The 23,617-nt window shown below is 33.1% G+C and overlaps 2 protein-coding genes across 2 annotated transcripts in view; one reads left to right on the top strand and one right to left on the bottom strand.

The window, feature by feature from the left end:
• Positions 1–482: 482 nt before the first annotated feature.
• Positions 483–1,292, bottom strand: LOC115562915 (protein THEM6). Its single transcript, XM_030385129.2, has one exon. The coding sequence runs from the start codon at positions 1,168–1,170 to the stop codon at positions 547–549; it is 624 nt and encodes a 207-aa protein (XP_030240989.1). The 5' UTR covers positions 1,171–1,292; the 3' UTR covers positions 483–546.
• Positions 1,293–17,759: 16,467 nt separating this feature from the next.
• The window catches only part of nAChRalpha5 (nicotinic Acetylcholine Receptor alpha5), a 78,000-nt gene continuing 72,142 nt past the window's right edge, over positions 17,760–23,617 (top strand). The window contains exon 1 of the mRNA XM_089257477.1: positions 17,760–19,036. The gene's annotated coding sequence lies outside the window, so the exon portion shown is untranslated. The remainder of the gene's footprint in view (positions 19,037–23,617) is intronic.

Below are 23,617 nucleotides of genomic sequence, written 5' to 3'. Positions count from 1 at the left end.
GTAATTAAATTATTTACTAATTAAAGTAATTTGTATTAATATAATAATATATGTGTCAAAATCTAGGAATATTTGTATTGTTATTTAATTGGCTGATTTAGGCACATCCTATATATTCATAATTTAGAAACATCCCATATACATTCATATATCCATAATACAGTCGGGTTCCGATAATTCGAAATGGCAAAGGGATCAGCTTCGTTTTTTCGATTATCGAAAAAGAATTTTGTTAAGAGGGCAGAATTTTATGAGATTTAGCGCAATTTAGATTTAGCCGGGTACAAATTATCGAGATTCGATAAATATATTCATATTTATTATGAATTATTTAATTATTTTATATATTTATTATTATATAGTTATTGCTCATGTTTATAATATTTTAAGTGCCTAACAATTTCCGCCATTTTGAACAGATATCTTAAGCAAATCCCAATTTTTATCTTAAAGAACAAATTTGTTTATTGATCGAATTGCAGTTATGTGATAAACTGTAAGAATTTGTGTTTGTTTCGACGATGGCGATAATCTATCAAATGGTTACTAAGTAGATGCTCGACAATCGTAAAAATTTTCCTGTTCCATAGAGCCCCTTGTATTTAGTTTTTGACTCGAGGCATCGTTGGCCTCCAGCCAGAGCCTTAGATCATCGGGCATTTCCGGCCGATTTGCAATGTCGGGGTAAGAGCTCAGCAAATCGATAACATTGAAATCGATGAACTGATGCTTGGAGATGGCCACGGCGTGTACGAATCCAGTGCAGGCGGAGATAAATTGTTGCTCAAAGTACATGGATTTGTCGTCCCACCAGATCAGTTTCGTCTCGATCTTGTACGGATGAAAGATTGGTATATAGCGTCGATATCTCAGCATCACGGCGCCTTGCACTATTGAGCCGCCCCTCTCACGCACAAAATGGAACAGATCGGTTACCACATAATAATGAATACTCGCAAAGTTCAGCTCGCGCAGATATCGTGCGTTGTTCATGTGCCGCAGAAAGATGTCCGCATCTTGTGGCGTGCATATGCCAAAGATGCTGGTCGTCTCCGTGATTGCGTGCTTGTCTTGGTTCAGGTGCACCATCAGCAGCGTGAATGCACAGCGAATAAAATAGTTGACATCCAGAATGATGTAGAGGAGGAGCAGCACTAGTATTGGCGTCATATTGCCGATCTTCTCTGGCCTATTTTATGGCAATCTGCTAAGCTCGGTGGAACTCTGTCTCGAGTGGCTAAATCGTCATATTTTAAACGTACATTTGGAAAAGAAATTTTGCTTTTTTTTTTGTTTTTTTTTTTTTTTTTTTAATAATACAAATACAACATTTTGTCGTTGACTTGGTTGAACTAGGTTTGCTTTGTTGACTAAGTATTACAAATAATGTTGCTATTATCAATATGTACGTATATACTAAGTGGATATAGAAATAATTTTGAAAATAAATTTAATTTATTAAATCTTATGAATGTCTTGCTTTTAATAAAGTCAAAAGATAAGAAAATAACAAACCGTTTTATTTTTAATTTAAATTTTTATTTTTTATAATTAATTAAATTTAGAGATAATGGTTAATCCAAAATAAAATAAAATTAAATGCGAATTTGTTAAAAATAATATTTATAGAATAAGTTGTATTCGATTAAAATTTCTACATTAAATTATTATAAATTAATTTTTAAAGATATTTGGATACTACATTTTATTTGATTATATGTGTATATACAACAAAAATTTTAATTATTTAATACAGAGTATCTACCAATAGCACAAACCCCACCTGAGGGTAGATGTTCAATAATATATTTTTGAGAAAGTAAATTATTTAGATTAAAAATAGTTATTATTATTACTATGCATATTGAATAATGCATTTCTAATAATATAATAAATAGATAATTATATAAAAATAATAATGATAATAATAGATAAGTGGATGATAATAATTATAATTTTAATATATTATTAACACTAAGATGTAATTTGATTGTATTTTACTATTAATTTAAAATTATAAATACCGAGTATCTACAAATATTACAGACCCTAGTATACATATGTATTGAATAATGTATTAAATATTTTACGCATTCACATCCGCAATTCGATCTATCAACTTGAAAGCATTTTCATTGCGCAATTATTAAAAAATTGACTATGTATATGTGCAGTGAAGTCAACAACTGCACACGCACACATACATACATATACGCGCACACATATTTGCTCTCCCTGTCAGGCTCATATTGAACACGAATTACGCATACGCATCGTTGGTCGACTCGTATCGTCAAAAGTGGTTATATGTGACATAGTTGTTGTTGTTGTTGTTGTTTTAGTTTTTGCTGCTGGTGCTGCTGCTTTTCCTGCTGTTGACTGTTGCTTAATAATATTTTGCTGCAGCCGTTGCTGCCCGCAATATATATTTTTGGTCTGTTGCGCTGTTTTTGATGCGCCGCGGCGAAAGATAATTCAATTTTCATGGCCAGCGAATGCGAAATGGATTTTTAAATTGCACTGCAATTGGACAGGCAACAGGATGCAGCCAACAACAACAGCGACAGCAGCAGCAACCACAACAACAACGATGAGCTGACCACGCCCACAGTTTGACTTCGAAATGACAAATTTAATATGCAGCCCTTGATGTCGGCGTTTTGTTTGTTTGTTCGCTCGCCTCAACTGCAGTTGGTAGTGGATAAAAAATAAAATAAATAAAAGAAGAGAAGAACTTGGCCAAATGCCAGACTCAACGTCAGGCAGCAAACAACCAGACAACTTCAAGGCGGGTCTGAGGGGGGAAGCTCAACTCCTTTTTTATATGCACACTTTATATGGCAATGCAGAGTTGAGTCTGTCAATGTGCGAGAGAGAGAGAGAGAGACCGAGTGAGAAAGAGACAGATGAGGTTATGCAGCTCGTATTAAAATATTTTTGTGCATATTTCAGCTGCCAAAATTATTACAATTTAGTTCCGCAAAATAAATTTGCCTTTGCCTGCTTATTTTCTTCCTCCATATAACATATATATATATTTATATATGTGTATATATAAATATATTTTTTTCTCACATTTCTCACTTGTGGACCAATTTATCTACAGCCTTAAAATGAACATTGAGTGCCAAAAAAAAAAAAAAAAAAAAAATAAATAAATATCTACACGTTTTGTGTTATTTAGTTAGAAGTTATTTAAAGTAAACATTTTTGCAGCACATAGAAAAAGACGAAAAGAGATAGTGGAAAATTTAAAGTGGCAGAGAGACATAAAGACTATAGAGAGAACAGCTCCTAAATAACTATTTATCGATGTCTGCGATTCTAATTCTCTTTTACTGATACTATGAGAAAAACTCAGAGAGCATTAAGAAAAAACTCTATTGTGTATGTATTGCTATTAATAGCGTACATGAATTAAGATCGAATCATATCGCTCCCTAAATGATGTTCGAGGTTCGCACGAATATGTAAGCTCGAGATATTCAACAGAAAACAAAAATCAAAAGAACCGAAGGCGAGAGTTCAGAACGAAACTGATTGAGGGACAAGCGGAATCTCGATAGAGCTAAACCAGCATGATAGGCGGAGATAGATTGAGAAAGAAAATGAGAGCAAGAAGTAAAATAAATGCTTCGATCTTACTGTAAAACTCTGGAAATTCTGAAGTAATAGAGAAATTTCGATTTAATGTTCGAGACACAAAAACATTTACTCAACATAATTACTAAAATCTTGTACAATTTAGTTATCTTTTCATTCTTTAACACTTTATATTTCCATTAATTTCCCCGGCTTATAATAAATTGCTGGCTTTTGAGTTAACAACAATTGGTCTATTTGCACTTTCAATGAATTATTTAGCACGTGAATTCTGTTCTTCTTTTGCTGTGATCCTGTTTGGGATTGCACTATGTAACGTCTTGCTTTTACCCCTAATTGCAATGCTGGCAAATGTGCCCTCGGCTAAGCCAGCACGAAATATATACGTATATAGAAACTCTTTTCTCCTGCTGGATCTTGTGCTGTGCTTTGGCTTTTCAATTTTAATAGAATTTTGCCTTATTTACTGCAACAATGGCTAAAAAAAAAAAAAATAAAGACTGGCAGCAACAGTGGCTGAGCGTAACATACAACTTTAATTGTATTTTGGCCACAGCTTGTAGTAAATGGGGTAGATTCGCTTATAGAGTGGGTTTGAATGTGGAAAATTTTAGATTAATTTTGAAAAAGAATGACTTTTTTTCTTTAATAAACATATATTTCTTAAATAAATTGGTTTAAAAAATGTAAATATACATTTTTTTTTTTTTGTAAATATAAATTGATTTTGATTCCACTAAATTAGTTTTTCCTTTAAAAAAAAGTTTGTATGGTCAAGTATTTTTCTGTGAACATTATATGTTGTTGAATAGCTCTTTATGAGCTAATCTTAGCTTTTCGCCAAGTAAATTATAGGGTATTTCCTATTCGAGTCTAATGTCTAATGAGTCTAATGAAATGTTCCTTTTAAGATTTCCTACTATTTATGTTTCTTAGATTTTTACTTTTCGGCTATTCCTCTTATTATATTTGTCATTAAATTATTCATATATTTTTGGGTTGCTTAAAAATGCAATTTGGATAAAATAATTAAAGTTTCCAACCAGCCTTACAGGGTATCTGTTAGTCAAATGTCTTACCGAAAAGCCGTTATTTCAAGTTTTATTTTCTGTTTTAGGGCTTTCAATGCATCTTTGACGTCTTGCAGCAACAAAAAAATGTGTAAAGTTTTCATTACAGGAAACACTGGACTGCGTTTAGTTTGTGCTTCCTTTTGCCAGCCAGCCTCACATGTGTGTGAGTGTGTGCTACACACACATGTACTGTGACTGCATGTGTGTGTGCGTTTGTGCTTATTTATTTGGTGTGCAGCAAAAATTCGGCATTGTGAACAATGAAAGAGAAATGTGAATGTAAAACGAAACATGGACGTGACTTTGGGCAAGAGTTTAGGGGAGACGGAACGTGGCTGGCAGCATGGCTAAACCGGATGGACGACTGACTTTACCGTTATGCCACATAGAGCCAAACTGTTGACCGACTGACGCTTTTCCGTCTGCCGCTCGCTATATACTATACACTAGCCGCTCGCCGGGGTATGTCTGGCGAATGTGTGAGGGAGATGGAGTTGGGCAAAAATCTATTGGGGATATTTTGAATGGAAAGTTAGGCCTGTTTATGCAACTATTGTTCCGGTATTTATAAATATTTTATATATAGTTTCTGTCATATTATATATATATATATATATATATATATATATATATATATATATATATATATATATATATATATATATATATATTTATATATATATAAATTTGATAATACTATCCCAAATAAACATATGTACATATTGAAATGTTAAGAGCTTTTTTTTTTACATGTATCTATAAATAATAAAGAAGCCAATGCCACATGGAAAATGTGTTCGAATTTTCAGATATCAAGATATCACGAATCAATAGAGCAATTAATTAAGCTTTATTCTACTCTTCAAAATAAAAAGAAATACAAAAATAATGGGTTTTCAATACATTATTGAAGTATTTTAAAAAATACAACCAAAGACTGGGAATTTGGATTATTTTTTAAATACTTGGAAACATTTTATCACGCTTATAAATACCCTCAAATTCTGAGGAAGTAATAAATAATATAAATAAATTTTTGTATATTTTTTATCATTTATTTCATAGCTAATATATATTTAAAAATATTATATAATTACTTTATTTTTTATTTATTAAAAATTAAAAAAAAAAAATTGGTAATAAAATATTTATTTTATAATTAATATATATTTAATAAATTTAAATAAAATTGGTTTAATTGTTTATTTATTTAATAACAAAATAATTTTTAAATTCACAAATATTTAATATAATAAAATTTTTAGTCTACATTCTACATTGTTTGTGAATTAAATTCTTGTATGTAAAAATGTTTCATTTGCTTTTAGGCTATTCTTGTCAAGTGCATTTAAATGTCGGCTTACAACAGTTTAGTCAAGCGTTTCTTGTTGCATTTAATTTCATTTTTGCTGCTCCTCTGCTGCAGGATTGCGCTCCCCCTACTCTCACTTGCTCCCCCTCTCTTTCTCTCTCTCTGTTTTTTCGGTCTTCATTTTGCTTTTGGGTTTTGTATTCCATTTTCTGGCTGCTGCTGTTGCTGCAATTCCTGTGCATTTTTTGGGCGTTGTTTTAATTGCTGCTGACAACGAAACTTTCAACGCAAAATCAGAGTCATGTTCCGCTCGTCGCAATTCATGGAGGTGCATTTAAATTCGTGTTGGCCAAAAAAGTACTGATTGAATAATCGATGTAATTTTCCTGGCTTAACGTGGCCGAAAAATGGAAATTAAATTGAGTGCAACTAGAGTCGGTTAGCTGTTTCGCTCGCTCGCATGCCTTATACGATTACATGCGGCCAGACAATCTCCTATGCAAATCCTCAATAAAGCTCACTAAAGCATTTCAGCTTATTTCTTTATCGTCGGTTTGTTTGATTTGTGGTTAGAAACTTGTGCGAGAGAGACAGCTTAATTTATTTAACTAAGCTGCCGCTGCTTCTGTTGTTGTAATTGAAGCTCTCTTAGCCTGCAATTTGTTTTCGACATTTAAATTGATTTGAGATATCTAAACGAATTTCAAATTTAAGTTTTTGTTTAATAGTCATTAAAAGATTAGGAAATTTAGTAATCGGTTATTGACTTACTGTTTATTTGAATTGGCACTATTTAGTCTTTAATTGAATGTGTAAAATATTTTAAATAAATAAACAATTACCTTATTTTTTAGAGACTTTAATATTAAATGTTTTTATTAAAACTATTTGGTAAAATTCCAAGTCCTTAATAAATTTGAAAATTAAAAACTTTTTTAGAGTCTTAATTAATTAAATAATTTAGAAGTTTTTTTACACTAAATAAACAATTTGTTTAATTTTTAAATATATTTTAATAAGTACTATATATATATTTTTTATTAAATTAATAATACAAATTATTAGTAAAATTTTAAATCTCTGCAGATCTAAGATTTAAGTATTAAAAACTAATATATTATATATTATAAAATATATTTATTTTAAATACGAAAAAATTTTTTTTCTTGTAATATATAAATTTTTTAAATAATAAAAATATTTAAGAAATTTTTAAATGATTATATATATTAATAAAAATATTTCTTATACACTCATTAGAATATTGTAGATCATTTACTTTAAACTATTTCATTATATTTTAGTGGAATTTCACATATAACATGTATAATATAATAAAATATAATATATATAATATAATATAATATAATATTATATAATATATAAATGTAATATATCTGCCAATGCATCTAAATCTTCTGTCGTATCTATATAAACGAATCTACATATATTTAAATTCGTATCTCTGCCTTGCCCTCATGTGCACGTATCGCCATAATAGATGCATTTGAGTGAATCCCAGGGCTTTTATAGCGAGTCGATGGGCGTAATACTTTTACAAATGAGGCATCGACCGCATTTCCGTAAATGGTTCAGGTCTGTCAGTTGGCTCATTTGTGGAATTAATTGCGATATGACGCGTCGTTTGCTGTGCGCATTTCACTCAATGCGAAATGTGCAATGCGATAAGCAACGTTTGGCATAATTTTTTATGCCGAAACACGTAGTCTTCTTTTTTTTTACGGCACATACGGCGATTGGCAGCTCGATTCAGTGTGCGCTGTCGATAAGCCCGCTGCCATGTCGTCGCCAGGACAACAACAAGGACGAAAAAGTGGCTCACATTGTAGCGCCACACTTTGTCGACTTTAATCCGCAGCTCACGTAGAGTCAGGCGTGGGACTGACGGACGGGCGAATGGGCGAACAAAGCGGTTTGAGTGGGTCAGGAAGTGCAGCTCGCTGTGCTGTCTGTAATAAGTGCCAGCTTCCATTCAGCGGGCGTGGCACCTGAACATTTTCCATTACGCGCCAACTTTAATGCAATAATCCTCAACGTCGAACGCACGGACGAGTTGATAACAATTTCAATTTTTATGACAAGTCAACTTGCAACGGAACAAGGCGAAACGAACTCACCTCCACACGGCTTTCTCGCTCTGCGGCCAAGCAATGGGCGCCACTGCCCGTGGCAATAATACTGACTGCAACAGCCGCAACAAACATAAGTGGGAGGGCATAGACGCAGCTCGAATACACTTGCCGTTAAATGAACTTATAGTGCCATGAGAAGTTTGTATATAATTGACAGCTATCAAGGATTTAAATGCCAGTGCTGGTTGACAGCCTGATGGGCGGAATGGAAATTGTAGTTATATAATAATAATAAATCGAGGTTTTTTGGGAAGAGCACTGTGAGAGGAATAAATAAAGTTAGGCATTTTAATATTCCCCAGAACTACAAGAGGGAATTAAATATATTTCTATATTATTGCAAGTTTTAGTATTAATCTTACTTTTATCTGCAGCTCAGTTTATAATATATATATATATATTTTTAAATTTTTTTTTATCAACTTTTCAACTTTTTGTATTATATTTCTGATTAATTTAGTGGCGGCTTTTTCTAGTTCTTTGGCTTTCTCTATTGTATTTATTTTTTATTAAAAAAAAGTAAAATAAATAAATAAAATTATAGTGTGATTCATTTGCTTATTCAATTAATTTCTAAAATTATTTTTTTTTTTCGAAAGTAAAATTTGTAAATAATTTTAAAAGGTTTTCTTTTACATATCCACTTATCCACTTATATATATCCACTTATTCGGGCTTTATATCATTTTATGAAATTTAAAAATTTTTTTATTTTTTTATTTTTATAAATAAATATAAATATTTTTCTATCTTCAATTATTTTTTTTTTATTATTTTTTATAGAAATTGTTGAATAAAAATAATTTAAAAGCTTAATAACTAAATTTATTTTTTTTTTTTTTTATTATTTAAATAATAATATATCTGAACTTGATTTATTGAACATAATAATTCTTCTTTATATACCTCAACAATATTTCAAGAACATTGAGCTATTATCACGTTTAAGTTAAAAAAATATAAATTTATCTTATTCTTGTTATAGTTTTATTAATTTTTTTGCATTAATTTTGGTTTTTAATTGAAATTTTGGCGTTTACTTAATCCAAATAAAATGGAATTAATATTCGTGTTTACTTAAACCAATATTTAATTAACATAAATCCTTAATTGTTTACAGAATCCTTTTGCTTAATACTTTGACAATTTCTTATATATATTTGTATGCGTTTTGACAACTTGAATTAGCGCATGCATCTACCCAGAGTCAGTGTATATTTATGAACAACAAGAACAGCAACAAATAATAACATGACCGATTGCACCATTACCGTTGCCTCGCCTCAACTGCAGGGTTCGTCTGACTGAGCCGTCGCGATATGATTTATTGGCGTGCAACACGAACTCTCAGTGTATGTGTATGTGTACGTGTATGTGTGTGTTTGTCTGTGTGAGTGTGTGCACTCAGCCATTTTTATGTGTGCGCAGCGAATGGTGGGGCAAGTGGCAGAGCAGCAACTGCAGCTGCTGGCATATCATGCTGGCCCGGCTGTCAACAATTTTTGGGCTAGGGCCAGGATTCAATGCATACGAGATACATTCATGCTGTGGTCCTTACGGAGGGGACGCACTTAATTGCTAGAGAATAACCGAATGCAGCTTTTGTAGCTAACATAAATTGGCCAAATGGCTCTTCGGGCATCGTCCAAACGGTGGATCAGACGTGACTTGATTTGAGTTGATTAACTAGAGTTATGCATTTTTTGCATTTTCTTTTGTTATGTTTTTTATTCTGAGCTATATGTGTGAGTAGAAACTAGAAAGAGATATTGGGATATTGGGGAAAGAAATTTTTATTATATGATTTACTATAGTTAATAATTGATTATAAATTAAATGATTTTATGTGGATTATAAATAAAAATTGTGACGCCTTCATATATAAATGTATGCTTGAATACTTTTGTCTGACAATTCGGATTAAAAAACTCAAAACTTAAGACTTAAATTGTTTAATTTATGTTTAAGTTTTATTTATTATTTATTAATTTATATGCATATATTTAAAAAAAAGTATTTTGTTTATTTTATATATATATATATATATATATATATATATATATATATATATATATATATATATATATTTTATTTTTATCATTCAGATTTCTTTTTTTTTTAAATTCATAAATGATAGAGTATTTATTAATTTTGGTATTATTTATCTACTTCAATATCAGTATTACTATATTACTATGAATGTGTGTTTGTTTTAAGCTCAAAATATATATTTTCGTTCCCAGTCTTCATCTGTTCTCATAAGAGGACTATGTACATTTATCATTTCACTGGACTGCGACATCTTTAGTTCAATATTAAAAATAATAAAAGCAATAGTATTACATTTATATTATGTTAAATATTTTTCAATACAGTAATCTATTAATATTGCTCATACGTCAAGTAATGTTTAAATACAAATTGCGCATACGTCAAGTGGTACATAAATTTTCGAGCTACGTACAACAACTCCCTATAATCCTTTATAATTCCAAGCTTCTTATAATTTTACCATAAATAAATAAATAAACTACTTAAATATAATTAAAAAAAAACATTATCTCTTATATATTCCAATTACATCAAGCATACGCCATGTGGTGCTCGTAAGAAATTCGAAAAATATTTTTTGCAAATTATTTGAAGCTGTTAAGAGTTTTTTCGTCGCTTGTAATTTGTAATTTGACTGAGAGTGCTGACCATGGCAGCTGCTGTTAATTTTAGGCAGCCATGTCCTCGACACACATTTCAACCGTGATTTCGGGCCGAGAGTCACGAAATCAATTGGCAAAGTGAATAAGCAAAAGTGAGAGCGAACGGAGCCAGAGTAAATTGTTTGGAATTTGCATAAATTATCAGGCTGGCAAATTGGAACCACGGGGCACCAAATGCACCAAATTGAAACAATGAAGCGGCCATTTGTATTGCACTCAAAGGCAAATAGCAGCAAAAAAGGATATGCCATGAGAGCGGAGGATGCCCCAAAAGCGAATAGAATGGCGCGGCTCTCCACGCCTTTCGGCGTGACGGCGTGCTTCAATAAAATGTCGCCGACTTTGCTTCAATTTGCGGCAATTTTCGCGTCTTCTGCCTGGGCTGACATCCTGGCTGCAGTTGCAGCAGCATTTTGTATGAAGGACTCTTGCAAATGGCTCGTGAAATCAGGCACAGTCACGCCCACCGCCCACCGCCCATCGCCCACCGGCCAACATTTGCCCTGCTCGGCGGCATATTGACAAAAAGACCCCAGCGAACGCCCCAAAAATAAAACGAAAAGTCTTTTGCGTTAGGTTTGGCGCTTTATATATTTTCTTTCTATTTTCTTTGCCAGTTTTATTTATTTTCTTTCCGCTTTTTTTTTTTTCTTCTCTCTCTCTCTCTCTGCTTTTTTTTTTTTTGTTGGGCCGGAGTCTTCTCTAAATTGCACTTTATTTGCGGTTTGTTGATTTTATTGCACAACTTTGTTTACAATTCTGCTTAAATTTCATTACACGATCCCAGTGAAACGGACCAAACGAGCGAGAGTGAGACAGAGAGAGAGAGAGAGAATGGGAGCGATGGAGAGAAAGAGAGCGAGATAGAGAGTGGCGCAAGCAAACGGCGAACATTCAAAATGAATGACGAAACCTTGATATGAATTAATATTTGAGCAGTGGCCAAGCCAAATGCCAACTGGACCAGATTTTGTAACATAGAAAGGAGAGATGAAGAGAGAGAGAGAGGGGGAGAGAAGAAGCGGCAGTTATATATAAACATATATATCGATATATTTTTAAACACAAAATGGGTCAATTGAGCACGAGTGACAAATCGGGTTAGCTGAATTGTTTTGCCAAAAAAAATGTCGAAGGAAGTAAATGATAAGAGTCAAGCTTTTAGCAGTGCAGATAGTTGGCAATTGAAATGTGGAATTGAAGAGCTTGTGTAGGAATCAGAATTGGGGAAATTAATGCCTTAACATGCCTTTAATATTATTGTACATAGAGATGCACAGAAACGAGAGCAGAGCTGAGCGATTTTATTGATAATGCATTTTCCTTTGTACAATATATTGATCCAAATATTCCTGCTTGAAGTTTCTTATCTGTGGACACTTTACAACTGGCTTCCCCTTTGAAATTCATTCAGATGTTTATCGGTTTTTACTCACTTTCTATGGAGCTTTCGCATAGTCCATTTAGATCCTCAGCTCACTCATTTATTTTAGAATTTTCCAAGATTGTTTTGTGAATTTAAGGTTTATTTTTATTTTATTTTATTTTATTTTATTTTATTTTATTTTATTTTATTTTATTTTATTTTCTTACATTTAATTTATTTTATTTTATTTTATTTTATTTTTTATTTCCAGTTTCATCTTAAACAAAATTCATATGGATTTTCAGCTATCGCATGCGTAATATTGTTTATAAATTTCAAGGTCACATATGCTGAGCATACAAGGTGGAAAGTACAATGTATGTAGCCATAGTAACACCACCTGAGGGACTTCTTAGTTCACTAACTTTGCAGTCGCACTTTAAAATATTAAATCTAGAGTAAATTTACTTTTTGATTTGTATGCAAACTTTTCTATTAGCTGAATACTGAAAGCTGGATGAGCTATGCTATGGCTATTCATTGATATACTTTAAGAATATCTTCTGGAAGCGTACTGCAGTATATTGCAGATGTTTTGAAAATTGAAAAGCGGGAAGTGCTCTATCAGTAAAAAGGTAAACTGTTGTTAATACGTTAACTTTTCCATTAGAAATTCCTAAAATATATAAATAAATAATTAAAAAATATATATATAATATAAATACGTCGTTATTTGCTTTTAACAACCTTTACAATGCTTTTTGTGCAACATGTGAGCTGGAGTTGAATCTCTTTGTTTGCTTTATATCGTATTACCCCGTCGCAAGCTGCTTAACTGCTTAATGTCCATTATAGTGTATATATAGTGTGCATATATAGTGAACATATATATCAGTTTATCTGCGAGTCTACCTTCTGCTACCTGCATCCTTTTATCTGTTATTTTATTAACAGTCCCGGAAATGCCTTCAGCTTTACTTCTCCTCCTTCGCATTCATCTTGCGTGCATTTTATTTAATTTGCTTGGCATTTTGTTTGCTTGCCTGTTTGCTTATTTGGTTTGATTTTTCATGCTTCCCTCTCTGTTTGTTTGTGTTTTCCCGTACCTTTTTCGACGTTATTTACTTTTTTTTTTGTATTATTAAGAACGGGTAGCCGGTTAAAGTATTTTTCGTGCCTCTTTTTTTATTGGGAGACCACAAATTCATTCAGTGCAGTCGACAAGTGTTTTTGACCTTTGCCTTGCTGCCTTTGACCGATGGCGTGTTTTCCATATATAACGAACAAATCACATCGTTATCAAAGCCAAATGCAAGCAATTTCTGCGGTACTTGGGAACTGTATAAGCAAAGGTGAAATATACTGGGTGGCAAAATATTTTTATTGATAGCCCAAAACAGTATAACAGTAAAAAAGTAGAACAGTATAACAGTACATAAATATATAAGTACACAATACATTTTTTACACTATGGCAGCTCACAATGTTTTCCATAATAATAAAATTATAAAAAAGAAGAAATAATAAATTAATTCAATTCCGTGAATGAGTATAAAATTTGTCTGAAATGTTCCAAAGGTTTACATTTATATACATAAATACCGAAATATAAATTCCTTGACTCCATTAGAAACTGAATAAAGTTATTGACTCATCCCATGTGACCCTATGAAGAAGTTCGTAGAAAATCCAAACACAAATCAGCGCAGAGAATAAAAAACCAGCGCTGCAAACTATGCAATGAAAAAAAAAGCACGCACACACACAAACACAAGAGTTGGCAAAATGCGTGCGAGTGCGTGGCAGAGCGTGGTAGAACGAGAGAGAGAGAGAGAGTGAGGAGGAAGGAAAGTGAGAGAGTGGCAGAGCATGACCAAGGACAGCAGATAGCTTGGCTAGCGGGATAATCAAAAATGTTAATTTAGCAAAAACAAAAGCAGCAGATGAGAAATGTTTGCAAAAAAGCCGACGCAGAGGCCGACAGGGTCCGCGCGATGTGAGCTGCGCTGTTTGCCAGGCGCAAATGACCCGCGCCAGCTGCCATTATCAGCCTTCATTCATGGATACCAACGGCATGCAGCGACAGCAGCGAACCCGAAGCCGAGCCGAGAGCAGAGAGCCGAGGATAGGCGAGGCAAGGCGAGTCGAACACGACTGGGAAGCAGCCTCCCATGGCCTTCGGCTCGTGTTGCTCTATATATGTGTGTGTAAAAAGTTTGAGGAGCACTGGAAGCGCAAACAGGGATAAGCACAATGGAAGTCACAGCAGCTGAGAGACACACAAAGAGAGAGAGAGCGAGTGAGGCGAGCGAACGAGCTTTAAGCTACTATTAAGAGCGAGTGCGGCGCCTACAAGTGGCCTGTTTAAGAGAGCAGCAATAGTAAAGGCAGCAGCAGCCGCAGTAGCTGCATTTAACGACTCTCTTAAATTTGCCTCTCAGCTCGGCGCTCTTTGTGTGGGCGCCCTGTAGTTTTCCCGTTTGTAAAAGCCATTTTTCATTCATGCGAATTTACTTTAAATTAATTTTTTTGAGAGGTCATAAATCATTTTTGGCTCTGGACCTACGCAGTGAGAACATGTGCGTGTGAGCTTATACGCGTATGTGTGGAGGAGAGAGATAGAGAGAGAGAGAGAGAAAGTGTGTATACGTAAGTACGTGTGTGTGTGCTTGAGCTCTTGTGCATGAATGAACGTGCGTGAAATTTGAAATAATTTGAATTAGTTGCGTTTGCATTGAACGATTTGGGTCAAGTGAGCAAACGGTCTATGATTCCTTCCATTACTGTAAGTGACTGACATCGTTAGGGCAACTACATTTTGTTTACTAAATTTGTAATTTAATTAAAAAATTAAAATTTATACTTAAAGAGGAGTTAAGCTAAAATTAAATAAAATAAATAAATAAATAAATTTCTGTACTGTTTTAAAATGTAAAAAATATTATACATGTTTATGTATGTTTAATGTTTTATTCATTAACAATTCTTATTTATATATGTTTGTCCACAATAAATTGATTTTATAAACAAAATAGTATATTTTAAAATGTATTATCTCTTATCTACAAATATGAATAACTGATTAGGCATCAACAAATTAATAATTCATTTTGTAACTTGAAAACCAGTTGAGCTACTCTTAAAAATGTTAATTTTAAAATCCAATTTGACTCAACAACCAACTCAATATCCGATTGAGTGAGCCGCCAAGCAAAGCTTCCAGCACTCACACCCTGTATATGTCACACACACACGCACACACATGCCGCTGCGTAACTACCTCAAGCAAAGCTCAATGGTGCTGCTGCTGCTGCCATTCTCTCTTAGATGCTCAGCTTCCCGCACATTCTTTCCTGAGGCTGTTGCCTAAGCTAACATGCGACTTAGTTAACGAGTCACACTAAGCTGGTGCGCTCTCTTTAGACAGTCGCTCTTCCAGGCTGACGCTCGCGCTGGCTGGCTTCCAGGCACGAGCATCACGATGTGTCGGGACGCGCGAGTTCCAGTCACGTTTTTAGCATCCCCATGCCGTTTGGGGGCATCCAATCCGTCTGCTGCAAGAGATGTGCGTTCGTGTGCGAGCGAGCTTAACGAAGTTCTCCGATTCGCCTGCTGCTGCTGCTGCTGCTGCTGCTGCAGTGTTCACTTCCAGCGTCGCCTGGCTGGCAATTGCGGGCTGGCAGCGTATTCAGTTGGTGTTCCGGTTTCGGGTTGTGCTGTCAGTTGCCTTTTCCCTGCACAGCCAAAACAGCAGAGCCAAGCGGAGTCGCGTCGCGGTCGTGCCTGTGTCTGTGTCTGCGTTTTTGTGACTGTGACTGTGCGTGCGTGTGTGTGCTTGTTTATTTGTATGTGTGTGTGCGTGTGTGTGTTAGTTGTGTTGTCTGTCGTCGCTTAACACTGCGCGCGCGTTTTGTCAGTGTATACGTGCGAGCGTGCGTCTGTGTATGTGTGCCTGAGTGAGTCTGTGTGCATGTGCGTGTGCTCGTGATTGCTCGAAACAGTGTGACCATACATCTATATATGTATATAATTATAAATATATACATGCACTAATACATATAAGCACACGCGTACATGGCAACATTTAAGCGCCCAGCAGGATGCTCGAGCAGCAACAGCAGCTCAAAAATAATAATAATAATAAATTAAAGCACATACAGCACTACTAACAGGTAAATCGGGCAACTAGTCAACCAGCAATATAGTTAAAGAATTTATTTTGAATACATATACGTGTACGTATGTAGATATTTATATATATGTGTATGTGTGCGTGCGTATGCGTGTGCGTGGAACTGAACATTTTTGCCTTGCGCTTTCCAACAGGAGGAAATTGATATTCTTATTTCTTGTGCGTTTTTGCAAAAAAAAAAAAAGAAAAAAAAAAAAAAGAAACAGCAAAAAATAACGACACGAGGCTCGCTCTCTGCATTGTGTGCGTGTGTTTGTGAAAATTCCATCATCATCATCATCATCGTCATCATCGTCGTCATCATCATCGCGGCTGGCAACATTGTTGTACACACATTTCTTCTTCTTACACACCAGCCATCTCGTGCTCCAGCCCCAGCTGCCTCTTCCTGCCCAGCTCTATCTCATCATCTATGTATTTTATTTACTGGTTGCTTTGGCCCCAGTTCATCTGCTGTCGCTTCTTCTTCAGCATTTTTATTGCTGCGGAAAAACGAAATGCGAAAAACGAATTGCAAATGGCAGGCAAATTTCTAATTGACCATCAAATAAATGTTTCAAATTGCAGCAGCCAAAATATAAAAAAAAGAAGTGGAGAAAGAAGCAACAGCAGAAAAAGTATCTTTCAGATACATGTCAAGTGCAAGGCTAACTGTGTGGGTAGCCTTTCCTCTCTCACAGTCTGCGTATCCTTTTCTGCGTGTGTGTGTGTGTGTGTGTATAACAGGTGCCAAAAATATATATATAAATATATATACATACATATATTGAATTGGCAACCTTTTATGCTCACATTGTGCTTCTCCCTCTGCTTGCACATTTTTTTTTTTTTTTTTTTTTTTTGGGGCAAAAGTGGCCATAAAATAAAATCATAAGAAATTGTTTTTGACATTGTCAACAAGTGAACAACTTGTTTATATTGCTTATGGATAGTGTGAATATATGATAAGATAGTGCCTGTAGCCAATTGACAGCCGAACAGCGAAATAAATTGGAATTCTCGAATAGTATAAGCATATGCTGAGGTCTTAGCTGGGTGGGGAATGTTCGAGTAAAGTCTGATTTTTACAGAAACATTTTATTGTAATTTGAATAGGGGATATCAAAATTCAATATTAATATATTAAAAATATTTATAGGAATTATATATAATTATTCCGTAGTATTATTATGTATTATTTTAAAAAATATGCTTTTCAGTTTAGAAGATATTTTTATTTATGTTTAAATATATCTGAATTCCTGAAACTTCAAATGCGTACATATATCTGAAATATCTGTATACTTTTTCTTAATATGTGATAAATATCTAATATAAAATTCTTTCTACTCCATTTTCTCTTTTAGTCTTCAAAACAACTGCAAACAATGGATGTTAGAACTAATTAGACAAATAAATTTAAATAAAATCATAAAAATTAATAAATAAATAAAAAAACACAAAACTGTTTTAATATACTAAGCAATATTTTAATTGATTGAGTGAGAGGCACAGAAAACAAAACAACAAAAATAAAATAAAATATACATACAAAAAATTATAAGTGTTTGTGCAAGAAAATTTCTAGAGAAAAGTGTGTGACAAAAATAAAAATAATAAAAATAAATAAATTAACACAAAACTCAAACACTTAATGAAGCAATTAAAAAAGGCTTGACAACCCAACAAATTTATAGTAAACAAAATAAAATTGAGAGCACAAACTTAAAAATGTTGAAAGCAACAAAACGGAAAAGAAAATTTTGAAATTTATTGTAAATATTGAAAGAAAGCTGCGAAAAGAAATCGATATATCAGAATATATCGTATATATACAAGAAAGTACCAGAAAATACAAGAAGAAGAAGAGGACGATGGCCACTTTTTTCGCTGAATGATTTTTAATATTAATTGTAATAACCAAAATCAATTTGAATACAAATTTTCTATTATATAGAAAAGTAATACAATTATATATAGATATATGTAAATTATAATAAACTCAAGCAAACGCGAATCTCAAATTATAAACTCAATAAGCAACTGAAACACGCACAAGATTGGACGGAACGTTTTTATATATATATGGCATATACATATATCGGTCTATTTATGTATATATATATAAATGTATATATATCCATAAAATTGGCAACAGTTTGACATATTGAAATTAGTTTATATGACAAACAATATCCAATGCAAATTTACTCATAAATCCAATATATAAAATAATAATAATAAAAAGAAGTAGGGTCAGCAAATTTTCAATCATTCAATTGACATTCGTGACGTAACATATGCATATTCGATAATCGCAACTAACTAAAAATAATACAAATAATAATCATAATAATAGCTATAATAATCGCAATTGAACTACAATTAAAACTCATTGACTCACCCATGAATCCATGTTCGTCATAATTACATCTAATTAAACATATATGATACGAGTATATGTATGTGACACTGCGCAAAATTTGATAAAATATTTAATATAATACTAATATTAATAAACAAACAATAAATGGAATATTTATAGTATTCGGCTAGTTCAACTAAATCTTTATAACATATACACGACAACAACCAACTAATTGGAAAGCGACAACTTTTGACTTCATTAATACGGAAAGTTCAGGTGAGTTTCATCTATTTCTATCTCTTTTTTGTAGACGTGATATATAAATATTTATAAAAATATACTGCAGAAAAGCAGTTTTTAATTATTATTAATATTTAAGGCGACAATTGTGAATTTTAGGGAATATTATAAGCTCAGGAATATGTATAGGAAATTTTTTTAAAGCCCTGAGTTCAAGTATTAAAAATAACAATTTTTTCCGGTTCCCTTTGGTAAAAAAATATATTTAAATAAAATACAATAAATTATATATATTTTATTTTTAAATGAATAAAATTTAAAAAGCTAAAAAATATATAAACAATATATTTAAAAAACAAAAACAAACAAAAATTATAAGTAAAAATTCATGTAGCATTAAAACAAAAAAAAAAAAAAAAAAATTTATATATATATGTATATATGTAAATACAAAAAGAAAGAGATATTCCATTCCATAAATAAATAAATATACAATATAATTTAAAAGGTCATTCTAAAAGAATGAAAATATTAAAATTTCATTTCTATATTATGTTTATTTCAAGAAGGTGTTTACTATTTTCTTTCTTATTTTCTATACTTTTCTTAAGTATAGTCTTTTGAAAAGTTATTGTTTATTTATATTTATTGTCTGCAAATTAAAAAAAAAAACTTTCGGTATGATTTCGTTCTCATTTTGTTTTCATAAGGCATACATACACAAGATCATAACTACAGGCACATACATATAATAATATAATTTTCCCAAATGTACCAGACTTCTGCCACGTCCTTATGGCCCCTTGCACCGTCTCCCACAATGTATTGCCCCCAGGTGCAACGTGTCCCCAAGTAGCCGCAGCTCGACTTTGGTGTTGGTTTTTTTTTTAGCCTTGGGTTTGGGTTGTTCGCAGCATTTGAAAATTGTTCCATTGACCTTTGGCGACCACGCAGTGGTGAAACGCACACGCACACATACATACAGCTCGCATGTGAATGACTGTGGTTGGGTGGGTTTTTCGGTGGGGCAATGCCCATAAGCAAACAGCACAGCCACCGCAACTCTGACGACAATAAAAAGCAGCAGAACAATTGCCAAATAAATAACTTGACGCTCGCTCAGCGCGTTTATTTGCTTTTGTGCCGTGGCCTGGGCTTGATTTTCATTTTCATTTCGCAAAATACATACAAACACACCAACACACACTCAGACTGTTGCATATTAAAAGTGCCTCAGCTTCCTGTTTTTCTTTCCTTTTCTATTTTTTTTTTTGCTTTTTGTTTCTCGTTTCTGTTTTTGCAGCCGCTGCTCATTTGCCTTTGTCTAAAAATCTGAATCTGAATCTACATTCCCTCTGCCTCTGTCTCTGTCCCTCTCTCAGTGTGTTTGGCATTTTTTTCTTGGTTTTTCATTAATAATATGACACAATTCCTTCAGCATTGTCCTGGCCAGCTGCGCCTGAGAGCACTTTTGGCTTTGACGCCTCCTTATGCTCATTATGCTCATTTGGGGCTTTGTCTTCTAGAGCCTGTCCGCTGGCTCCCTCGCTCGTGCTCACGCCTACTACTCTCATTTGCCAGCCAACGTCTTTTTGCTTTTTCTTTCATCATTCATTCATGTAGCACACAGACACACACATCTGCAAAATCCAAATGCAAACACAGCGCCAGCAGCAGCAGCAGCAGCAGCAGCAGCAGCAGCAGCAGCGAAGGAAACCCACAAAACAAAAGTGCAATACACACGTGTGTGCAAAAGTATGTGCGTATGTGTGTGTCTGTGTGTATGTATGTGCATTTACATTACACTTTATGATACGAGGTTGCTTTGACTCTTAGGAATATTTTATTTAATTTAGAATTTTTTTTTTATATAAATAAAAAGTAAATAATAGACACATCATGAAAATAAAAAGACAAACAAAATAAAATAGTCCTTAGTACAAATACATTTTTTTAATAAAATATTTTTTTATTCAAAGCTTGTACTTATTAAAATTTTAAAACAAATTACAAATAAATTTAAAATAAAATAAAAAAAGGTATATTAGAAGAAATATATAAATAAAAAACATAATTTTTAAAAATATTATAAATTAAAAAAAAATGAAGAAGAAAAAAATATAAAAATATATAATTATATATTATTTTAGAAAAATAATTAAAATATTAAAAAATAATTAAATGAATCTAGTTTAGTCTAGAGCTGTAATACATATTTAAATGAGGTTAGAATTGATTGATTGTAGCTATTGTAAAAACAAAGAGAAGCTGGGTCTAAACTCAAGAGGTAGTCTAGAATAAGTTTTTATTTTATAGAGATCATATTATATTGACCTATAATATCTGATATATCAGTAAATAAACACTATAAAACATTTTTAAAAGTTTCTGGTAATATTTATCGATCATTGTTAAAGCCCAACTAGGGCTCGGACTGCTTATAATAATATCAGTTAATTAATTAATTAATTGAATAGATAAACAACGAAGTTATATATAGATAATACACTCCAGAAGAAGCTAAGTCCTTTAAATACCCTTTACCAACACGGTTAGGGTATTTACGCGTGCGACATTTGCATGCATATTTTCATTTTTTTTCGGTTAACTTTCATTTGTTGACTGCTCTTGTTGTTGTTGCTGTTGGGCGACGTCCTTAATTATGTGCCAGAGCCCATGACTGACTGCCACAGTGGCACACTGGCGAAAAGGACACACACGCAGGCGAACGCGAATAGGCGCGACTTGTGCTCGTCGTCCTTCGTCCTAGCTGTTGTCCTGATGTGTCATGTTGGCCAAGTGCGACAGAGCGAGACAGTGTATGTGAAGCTAAGCGAGAGAGGGAGACAGAGAGAGAGAGAGAGAGAGAGGCGAGAGCAGAACTCGAGACTCAAGTCCTTGTTGCGCTTGTTTTTATCGCCCGTGTTTGGCCGTTCTTGATGAGTGTTGTCGCCTCGTCGTTCTTGTTGTTGTTGTTGTTGTTGCTGTTGGTCGCTTTTGAAGAGCGCCGTTGTAGTGGGTGTCATGTCCGTTTAGCTGCTGTTGTTGTTGTTGTTGTTGCTGCTGCTGCTGCTGTTTGCCTCGCACTTTGAGGCGACGCCGCCTGCTTACTGCTTATTTATGTATGAAGGACCTTAAACTTTAGCTGCAAATGAAAATGGCTGCGCGTAGCACAGACACATACACACACACACACACATAAAGCGTAAATCAGTTGATGAAAGTTAGTTAAAAAATTTAGAAAGCACAGCTAGTTAAACCTTAAAACGGTGATTAAATACTCTTATTAAAAAGGAATGAAAGATGGGAAAAGAAGTCAAGTAGTTAATATATAATAATAATATATGAAATATTATTGGATTATAAATACTTAATAGTATTATGGCTAAATATCCTGTTATAGATTAGCCATACAATATAACTTTAAAATATAAATGAATTTTTTTGTATTATATGCCATAAATAGTATAAAGACAATATTGCAGAAGCTGAAAGAATATTATGTATTTTATATAGTGTAGTATAGTATAGCATAGTATAGTATAGTATAGTATAGTAGATAAAAGTGGAGAATATATCATTTTCTAAAATATTGTGCATCAGTAATAATTCGTGTTTAGAAATTTCTTAGTGTATGACTCCATAATAGATGTGATTGGATAGACATTTTTCAGCGCATATAAATAAAGGTCTAAAAATAGATTTATATATAAATTATGTTTAATTTCTATTCATCTTCTTCCTCAGCATGCTGTCTCTTTCCCTTTAAACATTCATAGAGTATCTAAAACAAGTGTTTCAAAATGAAAATCAAATGTTTTAGCTGCTTTTTAATCACAGACGGCGACACAAGTTTTCCCGCCTGGCTGCCTTGCTAGCTGGCTGCCTGGCTACCTAACGACCATTGTGCAGTTTCTCACGTGTGCCAGCATCCTTATTGTCCTTGCTGTTGCTGCCGTTGAGACAATGCGCACATTTTTCTAGCTTGGCTGCGTTTTCATAACCTTCGCCAGCACGCAAATAAATGTGGGCGGGCATGAGGCAAAAAAAAAAAAAGAAGCAAAAACAAACGTCTAAAAAAATTTAAGGTTAAAATATTTGGTTTTATTATTGTTTGTGCCACTTAATTTGAAACTAGGCCAACAACGAACGCAAAGGTTGTGCCCCCAGCAACTAAAATAAAAACGAAAAGGTCACAGTTTGGCTCGTATCTCAAAGTGTTCGTTGGACATTTTTCAAAAAGCTTTTTATCCATCCAGCAAAGGGGCTAAGAAATTATGTGGGTATTATGTCCGAGCTTATGAACAGCTGGCAGGCAAATGCCTGCAAGCAGTTAGATTAGAGTTGCAGAGCTGCGATTAATTAGACCTATAATTTTTAATGGGAAATTTCGATTTTTGCTTAAACAAATTTGAACAACTTAAAATTAAAATTTTAATTTAAAGAGAAGAAACAAAATAAAAACTAGACTTTACTCATACTCTTTTGTTTTTTTTTTTTTTTTATTTAATTTCAATTTGATTAATTTTAATTTTTTTTATTTTAATGTTGTTTTGGTTATCAAATATTTTTTCCTTATTTAATTTAATTTAATTTATTTCGTGTTTATTAAAGCCT

Source organism: Drosophila navojoa, chromosome 3 (assembly GCF_054131105.1).
Source record: "Drosophila navojoa isolate 15081-1374.11 chromosome 3, UAZ_NAV_1.0, whole genome shotgun sequence".
In the NCBI taxonomy this organism is placed as follows: domain Eukaryota; kingdom Metazoa; phylum Arthropoda; class Insecta; order Diptera; family Drosophilidae; genus Drosophila; species Drosophila navojoa.
Note: the sequence above shows the minus strand (reverse complement) of the source record. Positions and strands in the feature narration are given on the sequence as shown.

Coding starts and splice junctions, on each gene's coding strand:
- LOC115562915 (XM_030385129.2), bottom strand. CDS start 1,170: ATGACGCCAATACTAGTGCTGCTCCTCCTCTACATCATTCTGGATGTC.